The sequence below is a fragment of the Magnusiomyces paraingens genome (assembly GCF_902498895.1).
Source record: "Magnusiomyces paraingens strain CBS 517.90 genome assembly, contig: contig1, whole genome shotgun sequence".
NCBI classification, from domain to species: domain Eukaryota; kingdom Fungi; phylum Ascomycota; class Dipodascomycetes; order Dipodascales; family Dipodascaceae; genus Magnusiomyces; species Magnusiomyces paraingens.
The window spans coordinates 4189120-4201293 of NW_022474067.1; the positions used below are offsets into that span (position 1 = coordinate 4189120).

The 12174-nt window shown below is 36.2% G+C and overlaps 1 protein-coding gene across 1 annotated transcript; it reads right to left on the bottom strand.

Moving 5' to 3' along the window:
- Positions 1–174: 174 nt before the first annotated feature.
- SAPINGB_P001260 (uncharacterized protein) lies at positions 175–12045 on the bottom strand (the record flags this gene model as incomplete). The annotated part of the gene is made up of 1 exon (XM_031995983.1): positions 175–12045. One exon carries the CDS (start codon positions 12043–12045, stop codon positions 175–177), a length of 11871 nt encoding a protein of 3956 aa, XP_031851874.1.
- Between the last annotated feature and the right edge of the window lie 129 nt (positions 12046–12174).

Sequence of the window (12174 nt, forward strand, 5' to 3'; positions counted from 1 at the left end):
ACGCCCCATTTAAAACTAAAAACAAATTCATTAAAAAACTAAATATTAACATTTAAAATCTAAAATCTAAAAACTAAAAACTAAAAACAAAATCATTAAAAACATTAAAAACATTCTCTATAAGCCATTAGGCAATTTTTTTTTTTAATATTATCATGATGACCATCTTCATGATTATAACAAAAGAAGCGCCAGAGTTGGAATTAGCGCAGCAAAAAACTTGACCGAGCAGGCCGAAGCTCCGTTAGATTGTGGCAAGAACCCAGAAGCCGTGGTAACGGTACTAGGAGGCACAACACTAATGGAAGGTGTCTGTATAACCGTGCCGTTCATGGATCCCGAATTGTGGCTGTTCAAGCTGGCAGATTGTGAAGCCACAGTTGACTCCGTAGAAGTAGATGCACTTCCAGACAACGACTCTCCCTCCAAAAGGCCGGAGACCGCTGAGCTGGTTGGTATAGTTGTGGCTGTTGCATTTTCTAGATTGCTCTCCACATTAGAGTCCCCAACTACAGGTGACGAAGAACTAGAACTATATGTCACTGTTGTAAAAGTCTTGACATCCGTAAAAATTCCATTCTTTGCTGAGCTAGTCACCTCGGATGCAGATATTAAAGCAGAACCAGCAAAATCTGACAAAGAATTGTAAGGAGTACTTGAAGTGACAGTAGAAACATATGTCGAAACTCCGCCTTGACAAGTGGCACACGAGTTTGTAACTGTAAGAGTCAAAAGAGATGGGGTAAACTGGGAAGTAGCAACAGAACCAGTAACCGTGATCTCATCAGATGTGGTTGTGGTCAAGGTATTCTCAGTATCATAAGTACTCTCAACTGGGGTGCAGGGAACAATAGTGGTAACAATAGAAACAATAACTGTAGTACCATCTTCACAGGTCGAGCAAGACTCAGTCAAAGTCATAGTTGAAAGAGACTCAGTGTATTGGACTGTAGAAGTAGCGATTTCATTAATATCACTAATAGTAACTAGGGAAAGGGAAATTCCAGACTGAGAAGGAACATTGGATGTCAAACTTGAGCTTGACTCAAGGAGTTGCTTTGAATAAATACCAACTGTACCAGTAGATGCTAAAACTGTGACAGTGGCAACAGAAAGAGAGTTACCAGTAACAGTAACAGTAGCAGTAGCAGAAGAAGTATCGGTAGTGAAAGGAGACTCAACAAGAGCAGTGTCAGAAGAAATAGTAACAGCTACAGTAACAATAGACTCGACCGAACGCGATGTAGCGACAACGGATCCAGGAGCAGTGACTGTAACTGTAGAGAGAGATTCAACTGGAGCTGTGCCAGACAAAACAGTGCCTGTAATAACAGCTGGAGTGTCAGTAGCTCTAGAAATGCCAGTATTAGAAGCACTCTCAATTGAGCTACAAAGGACGGTGGTAGTGACAACTGAAAGAACTGTGGTAGTACCACCCTGGCAGGAAGAACAAGGCTTAGTGATAGTAAAAGTAGAAAGTGACTCCGAGTACTTCACAGTGGCTGTGGAGATGCTGTCTGAACCAGTGACAGTTACAGTTGAAATGAATTCACCAAGCTGAGAGAAAACAGAATTTGTACCAGTGGGGATAGTCACAGTGGAGAGAGATTCAACCAGTTCTGTGCCCGAAGAAACAGTAACTGTCATGGTAGTAGCAAGAGACTCGATGGGCTGGTAAGTAACAGTGGGTCCTGAACCAACACTAACAGTCACAATAGATTGAGATTCAACAGGCAGAGAAGAGTCAATATATGTGCCAAAAACTGTATCAGTAGAACTGCATGGGACGGTAGTAGTATCAACCGAAAGAACCGTGGTAAATCCTCCATGACAGGTATCACAAGGTTCAGTTACCGTAACAGTTAAAAGAGAATTCGTAAATTGCGCACTCATAGTTTCCATGTTGCTGGTGGTGAAAGTGGAATCGAGAACTTCAGCGGCTGTAGCAACTCCCTCTGTGCTAAATTCTGGGACATTTACTGAAGAAACATTTGAAGGCTCAATGCTTTCATAAGAAGTATCGCTAAACTTACTAGTAATAGAAGAAACTGGAACAATATTATTCAAAGACGAACTTGTTTCAAAAGAGTTACCAGTTTCAACAGTTTCGGTGGAAACCAAAACAGTGACGGTAGAAAGAAATTCAGTGGTACCGCCAGTGCAATAAGAGCATGCTTCAGTAAGAGTGACAGTGCTTAAAGTCGTGAATACTGTTGACTTTGTAGTCACAGCAGTTAAAGTAGAGTCAGTCAAAGACTCAGATGATGTATAATATACTGAAGATGATTGAAAATATGAAGGAATATCAAGGGAAGAATGAACAGGCAAAGATGGAGCAGATGATGTCTCATAAAAGGAAGATTCGGTGAATGAAGAATCTGAAGAGAAAATGTAAAGAGAGGAAGAGCCATCAATGGAATAGTTAACAGATGAAGACTTGACTGATGGAATATCAACCGAGGAAGAATCAACCGAGGAAGAATCAACCGAGGAAGAATCAGAAGATGAAATCACAGAAGATGAATATCCCTGAGAAAGGTGTTCAGAAGAAAACTGATTGAGAGAGTTTGACTCAAAAATTGATGTCATATCTGATTGAGCAAAGGATGATTCAATAGATGAAGGTGAAGAAGATGAATATTCAACAGATGATGATTCAGTAGATGTTGATGCAATAGACGAAAATTCAGTAGAGTAAGAATCAAAGTATGAAGATTCAGCAGCTGAAGATTCAGTAGTTAATAAATCAAAGGAAGTAAATTGAGTTGAAAAATACTCAACAAATGAGGTTGTAGCATGTGATGAACCAGAGAATATATATTCAGCAGACGACGAATCAGTAGATGATGAATCAACATATGATAAATCAGCAGAGGAGTAACCAGCAGATGAAGAATCGTCAAATGTAGAATCATCAGAAGAAGGTTCAGTAAATGAAGATTCAAGAGATGAAAATACAGTAGAAGAGGAAGTATCAGAAGAATAATCAGTATATGGAGAATCAGAAGATAAAGAACCATCGGATGATGAATTAACAGATGAAGACTCAATGGATAAAAAATAATCAAAGGAGGAATCAACAGATGAAGAATCAAAAGATGAAAAATCAACAGATATAAAATCAGTAGATGAATAATCATCTGAAGAAGAATCAGTACATAAAGAATTAGTCGATGAAGATTCGTCAGATGTAGATTCAATAAATGGAGAATCAATATATGAAGATTTATCAGATGAAGAATAATCAGAAGTAGAATCATCAGAAAAAGAATCAGTACACCAAGAATCAGTCGATGAAAATTCGTCAGATATAGATTCAATGTATGAAAAATCAACAGATGAAGAAAAATGAGATGCGGAATCAACAGATGATGAATCAACAGATGAAGAATCAACAGATGATGAATCAGAAGATGATGAATCAACAGATGAAGAATTAACAGACGAATAAATTTGAGAAGAAGAATCATCAGATGAAGAATCAACAGATGAAGAATCAATAGATAAAGAATGATCAGATGATGAATCGACAGATGATGAATCAACAGATGAAGATTCACTTGAAGAAGATTCTATAGATGAAGAATCATCAGATGAAGAATCATCAGACGAGGAATCATCAAACGAAGAAACTTGAGATGAAGAATCAACTGATGAAGAATTCACAGATGAAGATTCAATAGATGAAGAATCAGTTGATGAAGAATCATCAGACGAGGAATCATCAGAAGAAGAAAATTGGGAAGAAGAATCAACAGATGATGAATCAACAGTTGATGAATCATCAGAAGAGGAATCATCAGACAAAGAAACTTGAGAAGAAGAATCATCTGATGAAGAATTAACAGATGAAGATTTAATAGATAAAGAATCAATAGATGTAGAATCATCAGAGGAGGAATCATCAGAGGAAGAAACTTCAGAAGAGGAATCAACAGATGATGAATCGACAGATGAAGAATCAACAGATGAAGAATCAATAGATGATGAATCAACAGATGAAGATTCACTAGAAGAAGATTCTATAGATGAAGAATCATCAGATGAAGAATCATCAGACGAGGAATCATCGGACGAAGAATCTTGAGATAAAGAATCAACTGATGAAGAATTCACAGATGAAGATTCAATAGATGAAGAATCAGTTGATGAAGAATCATCAGACGAGGAATCATCAAACGAAGAATAATCAGATGAAATTTGAACTGAGATAGAATACCATGAATCCGATGGCATTACTGGAGCCTTACCACGCGATCCCGTATCAGGAACATTAGTGACTGAAGTCTCAGACACTGATGAATCCGCTGAATAAGATTTCTGATATGAAGAATTAATAGTTGAAGATTCACTAAAAGAAGTTTCAACTGATGAGGTATCATCAGATGAAGAAACTTGAGAAGAAGTATCAACTGATGAAGAATCATCAGAGGAGGAATCATCAGAGGAAGAAACTTGAGAAGAAGAATCAACAGATGATAAAACAACTGATGAAGAATCAACAGATGAGGAATCATCAGATGTAGAATCATCATAAGAAGAAACTTCAGAAGAGCAATCAACAGATGATGAATCATCAGAGGAAGAAACTTCAACAGAGGAATCAACAGATGATGGATCGACAGATGAAGAATCAATAGATGATGAATCAACAGATGATGAATCATCAGAAGAGGAATCATCAGACGAAGAAACTTGAGAAGAAGAATCAACCGATGATGAATCAACTGTTGAAGAATCGACAGATGAAGAATCAAGAGATGAAGAATCAATAGATGTAGAATCATCAGAGGAGGAATTATCAGAGGAAGAAACTTGAGAAGAAGAATCAACAGATGATGAATCAATAGATGATGAATCAACCGATGATGAATCAACAGATGATGAATCAACAGATGAAGATTCACTAGAAGAAGATTCTATAGATGAAGAATCATCAGATGAAGATTCACTAGAAGAAGATTCTATAGATGAAGAATCATCAGATGAAGAATCATCAGACGAGGAATCATCGGACGAAGAATCTTGAGATAAAGAATCAACTGATGAAGAATTCACAGATGAAGATTCAATAGATGAAGAATCAGTTGATGAAGAATCATCAGACGAGGAATCATCAAACGAAGAATAATCAGATGAAATTTGAACTGAGATAGAATACCATGAATCCGATGGCATTACTGGAGCCTTACCACGCGATCCCGTATCAGGAACATTAGTGACTGAAGTCTCAGACACTGATGAATCCGCTGAATAAGATTTCTGATATGAAGAATTAATAGTTGAAGATTCACTAAAAGAAGTTTCAACTGATGAGGTATCATCAGAGAAGGAATCATCAGAGGAAGAAACTTGAGAAGAAGAATCAACAGATGATAAAACAACTGATGAAGAATCAACAGATGAGGAATCATCAGATGTAGAATCATCATAGGATGAAACTTCAGAAGAGCAATCAACAGATGATGAATCATCAGAGGAAGAAACTTCAGAAGAGGAATTAGCAGATGATGAATCGACAGATGATGAATCAACAGATGATGAATCAACAGATGAAGAATTAATTGATGAAGAATCATCAAACGAGGAATCATCAGACGAAGAAAATTGGGAAGAAGAATCAACAGATGATGAATCAACAGATGAAGAATCAACAGATGAGGAATCAATAGATGAAGAATCATCAGAGGAGGAATCATCAGAAGAGGAATCATCAGAAGAGGAATCATCAGAAGAGGAAAATTGGGAAGAAGAATCGACAGATGATGAATCAACAGATGATGAATCGACAGATGAAGAATCAAGAGATGAAGAATCAATAGATGTAGAATCATCAGAGGAGGAATTATCAGAGGAAGAAACTTGAGAAGAAGAATCAACAGATGATGAATCAATAGATGATGAATCAACCGATGATGAATCAACAGATGATGAATCAACAGATGAAGATTCACTAGAAGAAGATTCTATAGATGAAGAATCATCAGATGAAGATTCACTAGAAGAAGATTCTATAGATGAAGAATCATCAGATGAAGAATCATCAGACGAGGAATCATCGGACGAAGAATCTTGAGATAAAGAATCAACAGATGAAGAATTCACAGATGAAGATTCAATAGATGAAGAATCAGTTGATGAAGAATCATCAGACGAGGAATCATCAAACGAAGAATAATCAGATGAAATTTGAACTGAGATAGAATACCATGAATCCGATGGCATTACTGGAGCCTTACCACGCGATCCCGTATCAGGAACATTAGTGACTGAAGTCTCAGACACTGATGAATCCGCTGAATAAGATTTCTGATATGAAGAATTAATAGTTGAAGATTCACTAAAAGAAGTTTCAACTGATGAGGTATCATCAGATGAAGAAACTTGAGAAGAAGTATCAACTGATGAAGAATCATCAGAGGAGGAATCATCAGAGGAAGAAACTTGAGAAGAAGAATCAACAGATGATGAAACAACTGATGAAGAATCAACAGATGAGGAATCATCAGATGTAGAATCATCATAGGAGGAATTATCAGAGGAAGAAACTTGAGAAGAAGAATCAACAGATGATGAATCAATAGATGAAGAATCAACCGATGATGAATCAACAGATGAGGAATCGACAGATGATGAATCATCAGATGAAGAATCATCAGACGAGGAATCATCAGAAGAAGAAAATTGGGAAGAAGAATCAACAGATGATGAATCAACAGTTGATGAATCATCAGAAGAGGAATCATCAGACAAAGAAACTTGAGAAGAAGAATCAACCGATGATGAATCAACTAATGAAGAATCAACAGATGAAGATTCACTAGAAGAAGATTCTATAGATGAAGAATCATCAGACGAGGAATCATCAGACGAAGAAACTTGAGATAAAGAATCATCTGATGAAGAATTAACAGATGAAGATTTAATAGATAAAGAATCAATAGATGTAGAATCATCAGAGGAGGAATCATCAGAGGAAGAAACTTCAGAAGAGGAATCAACAGATGATGAATCATCAGAGGAAGAAACTTCAGAAGAGGAATTAGCAGATGGTAAATCGACAGATGAAAAATCAATAGATGAGGAATTAACAGATGATGAATCGACAGATGAAGAATCAACAGATGAAGAATCAATTGATGAAGAATCATCAGAGGAGGAATCATCAGACGAAGAAAATTGAGAAGAAGAATCAACAGATGATGAATCAACAGATGAAGAATCAACATATGAGGAATCAATCGATGAAGAATCATCAGAGGAGGAATCATTAGAGGAAGAAACTTCAGAAGAGGAATCAACAGATGATGAATCGACAGATGATGAATCAATAGATGAGGAATCAATAGATGAGGAATCAATGGATGATGAATCAACTGATGATGAATCAACAAATGATGAATCAACAGTTGATGAATCATCAGAAGAGGAATCATCAGACGAAGAAACTTGAGAAGAAGAATCAACTGATGATGAATCAACTGATGAAGAATCAACAGATGAGGAATCCATAGATGAAGAATCATCAGAGGAGGAATCATCAGAAGAGGAATCATCAGACAAAGAAAATTGGGAAGGAGAATCAACAGATGATAAATCAACAGATGAAGAATCAACAGTTGATGAATCATCAGAAGAGGAATCATCAGACAAAGAAACTTGAGAAGAAGAATCAACCGATGATGAATCAACTAATGAAGAATCAACAGATGAAGATTCACTATAAGAAGATTCTATAGATGAAGAATCATCAGAGGAGGAATCATTAGAGGAAGAAACTTCAGAAGAGGAATTAACAGATGATGAATCATCAGTGGAAGAATCATCAGAGGAAGAAACTTGAGAAGAAGAATCAACAGATGATGAAACAACCGATGAAGAATCAATAGATGTAGAATCATCAGAGGAGGAATCATCAGAGGAAGAAACTTCAGAAGAGGAATCAACAGATGATGAATCATCAGTGGAAGAATCATCAGAGGAAGAAACTTGAGAAGAAGAATCAACAGATGATGAAACAACCGATGAAGAATCAATAGATGTAGAATCATCAGAGGAGGAATCATCAGAGGAAGAAACTTCAGAAGAGGAATCAACAGATGATGAATCGACAGATGAAGAATCATCAGAGGAAGAAACTTGAGAAGAAGAATCAACAGATGATGAATCAACAGATGTAGAATCAATAGATGTAGAATCATCAGAGGAGGAATCATCAGAGGAAGAAACTTCAGAAGAGGAATCAACAGATGATGAATCATCAGAGGAAGAAACTTCAGAAGAGGAATTAGCAGATGATAAATCGACAGATAAAAAATCAATAGATGAGGAATTAACAGATGATGAATCGACAGATGAAGAATCAACAGATGAGGAATCAACAGATGAGGAATCAACAGATGATAAATCAACAGATGATAAATCAACAGTTGATGAATCATCAGAAGAGGAATCATCAGACAAAGAAACTTGAGAAGAAGAATCAACCGATGATGAATCAACTAATGAAGAATCAACAGATGAAGATTCACTAGAACAAGATTCTATAGATGAAGAATCATCAGAGGAGGAATCATTAGAGGAAGAAACTTCAGAAGAGGAATCAACAGATGATGAATCGACAGATGAAGAATCAACAGATGAAGAATCAATAGATGTAGAATCATCAGAGGAGAAATTATCAGAGGAAGAAACTTGAGAAGAAGAATCAACAGATGATGAAACAACTGATGAAGAATCGACAGATAAAGAATCAACAGATGTAGAATCATCATAGGAAGAAACTTCAGAAGAGGAATCAACAGATGATGAATCATCAGAGGAAGAAACTTCAGAAGAGGAATTAGCAGATGATGAATCGACAGATGAAAAATCAATAGATGAGGAATCAACAGATGAGGAATCAACAGATGATGAATCAACAGATGATGAATCAACAGATGAAGAATCAATTGATGAAGAATCATCAGAGGAGGAATCATCAGAGGAAGAAACTTGAGAAGAAGAATCAACTGATGATGAATCAACTGATGAAGAATCAACAGATGAGGAATCCATAGATGAAGAATCATCAGAGGAGGAATCATTAGAGGAAGAAACTTCAGAAGAGGAATCAACAGATGATGAATCGACAGATGAAGAATCAACAGATGTAGAATCAATAGATGTAGAATCATCAGAGGAGGAATTATCAGAGGAAGAAACTTGAGAAGAAGAATCAACAGATGATGAAACAACTGATGAAGAATCGACAGATAAAGAATCAACAGATGTAGAATCATCATAGGAAGAAACTTCAGAAGAGGAATCAACAGATGATGAATCATCAGAGGAAGAAACTTCAGAAGAGGAATCAACAGATGATGGATCGACAGATGAAGAATCAATAGATGAGGAATCAATAGATGAGGAATCAATGGATGATGAATCAACTGATGATGAATCAACAGATGATGAATCAACAGTTGATGAATCATCAGAAGAGGAATCATCAGACGAAGAAACTTGAGAAGAAGAATCAACTGATGATGAATCAACTGATGAAGAATCAACAGATGAGGAATCCATAGATGAAGAATCATCAGAGGAGGAATCATCAGAAGAGGAATCATGAGACAAAGAAAATTGGGAAGAAGAATCAACAGATGATGAATCAACAGATGAAGATTCACTAGAAGAAGATTCTATAGATGAAGAATCATTAGAGGAAGAAACTTCAGAAGAGGAATTAACAGATGATGAATCGACAGATGAAGAATCATCAGAGGAAGAAACTTGAGAAGAAGAATCAACAGATGATGAAACAACCGATGAAGAATCAACAGATGAGGAATCATCAGATTTAGAATCATCATAGGAAGAAACTTCAGAAGAGGAATCAACAGATGATGAATCATCAGAGGAAGAAACTTCAGAAGAGGAATTAGCAGATGATGAATCGACAGATGAAAAATCAATAGATGAGGAATTAACAGATGATGAATCGACAGATGAAGAATCAACAGAGGATGAGTCAACAGATGATGAATTAACAGATGAAGAATCAACAGATGAAGAATCAATAGATGTAGAATCAACAGATGAGGAATCGACAGATGATGAATCATCAGATGAAGAATCATCAGACGAGGAATCATCAGAAGAAGAAAATTGGGAAGAAGAATCAACAGATGATGAATCAACAGATGAAGATTCACTAGAAGAAGATTCTATAGATGAAGAATCATCAGAAGAGGAATCATCAGACGAAGAAACTTGAGAAGAAGAATCAACAGATGATGAAACAACTGATGAAGAATCAACAGATGAGGAATCAATAGATGAAGAATCATCAGAGAAGGAATCATTAGAGGAAGAAACTTCAGAAGAGGAATCAACAGATGATGAATCGACAGATGAAGAATCAAGAGATGAAGAATCAATAGATGTAGAATCATCAGAGGAGGAATTATCAGAGGAAGAAACTTGAGAAGAAGAATCAACAGATGATGAATCAACTGATGAAGAATCAACAGATGATGAATCAACTGATGAAGAATCAACAGATGATGAATCAACTGATGAAGAATCAACAGATGAAGATTCACTAGAAGAAGATTCTATAGATGAAGAATCATCAGAAGAGGAATCATCAGACGAAGAAACTTGAGAAGAAGAATCAACAGATGATGAAACAACTGATGAAGAATCAACAGATGAGGAATCAATAGATGAAGAATCATCAGAGGAGGAATCATTAGAGGAAGAAACTTCAGAAGAGGAATCAACAGATGATGAATCGACAGATGAAGAATCAAGAGATGAAGAATCAATAGATGTAGAATCATCAGAGGAGGAATTATCAGAGGAAGAAACTTGAGAAGAAGAATCAACAGATGATGAATCAATAGATGATGAATCAACCGATGATGAATCAACAGATGATGAATCAACAGATGAAGATTCACTAGAAGAAGATTCTATAGATGAAGAATCATCAGAGGAGGAATTATCAGAGGAAGAAACTTGAGAAGAAGAATCAACAGATGATGAATCATCAGAAGAAGAAAATTGGGAAGAAGAATCAACAGATGATGAATCAACAGATGAAGATTCACTAGAAGAAGATTCTATAGATGAAGAATCATCAGAGGAGGAATCATCAGAGGAAGAAACTTGAGAAGAAGAATCAACAGATGATGAAACAACTGATGAAGAATCAACAGATGAGGAATCATCAGATGTAGAATCATCATAGGAAGAAACTTCAGAAGAGGAATCAACAGATGATGAATCATCAGAGGAAGAAACTTCAGAAGAGGAATCAATAGATGATGAATCAACAAATGCTGAATCAACAGATGATGAATCAACAGATGAAGAATCAATGAATGAAAATTCACTAGAGGAAGATTCTATTGATGCAGAATCATCAGAAGAAGAATCATCAGACGAGGAATCATCAGATGAAGAATCATCAGACGAGGAATCATCAGATGAAGAAACTTGAGAAGAAGAATCAACAGATGAAGAATAAACAGATAAAGAATCGAGAAACAGAGAGTAACTAAGTAAAGGTAATGATGACGTAGTAATGGCAGATGATGAAGTTGTGGTCGCAGAGTATGGAAGTGATGCAGTAAATGAAAGATCACATTTTTCAAAAGATGGGAAAACCATATTTGAAAGCAATTGGTAAGTGGTATAAAATTGTGAAGCACAAATCAAACAGTTCGATGTAATCTGAGGTGAAAAGCTTGATAATTGAGAACAAAGTTTGGAACTATCGGTATTAGAAGTAATTACGCTTATCAAAAGTTGACAATAATTTTCACATTGCCACGAAGCAGTTGGGACTGAACTTTCATAACCAGTATAATCACCAATTCCACTATACCATGAAGCAACTTGCCATGAAGTACTAGTTGTCAACAATGTAGATGACGAAGAACTTGTTGAAGTAGTTGTTGAAGTGCTAGTTGAAGTAGATGATGAAGTCGTAGTCGCAGAGTATGGAAGTGATGCAGTAAATGAAAGATCACATTTTTCAAAAGATGGGAAAACCATATTTGAAAGCAATTGGTAAGTGGTATAAAATTGTGAAGCACAAATCAAACAGTTCGATGTAACCTGAGGTGAAAAGCTTGATAATTGAGAACAAAGTTTGGAACTATCGGTATTAGAAGTAATTACGCT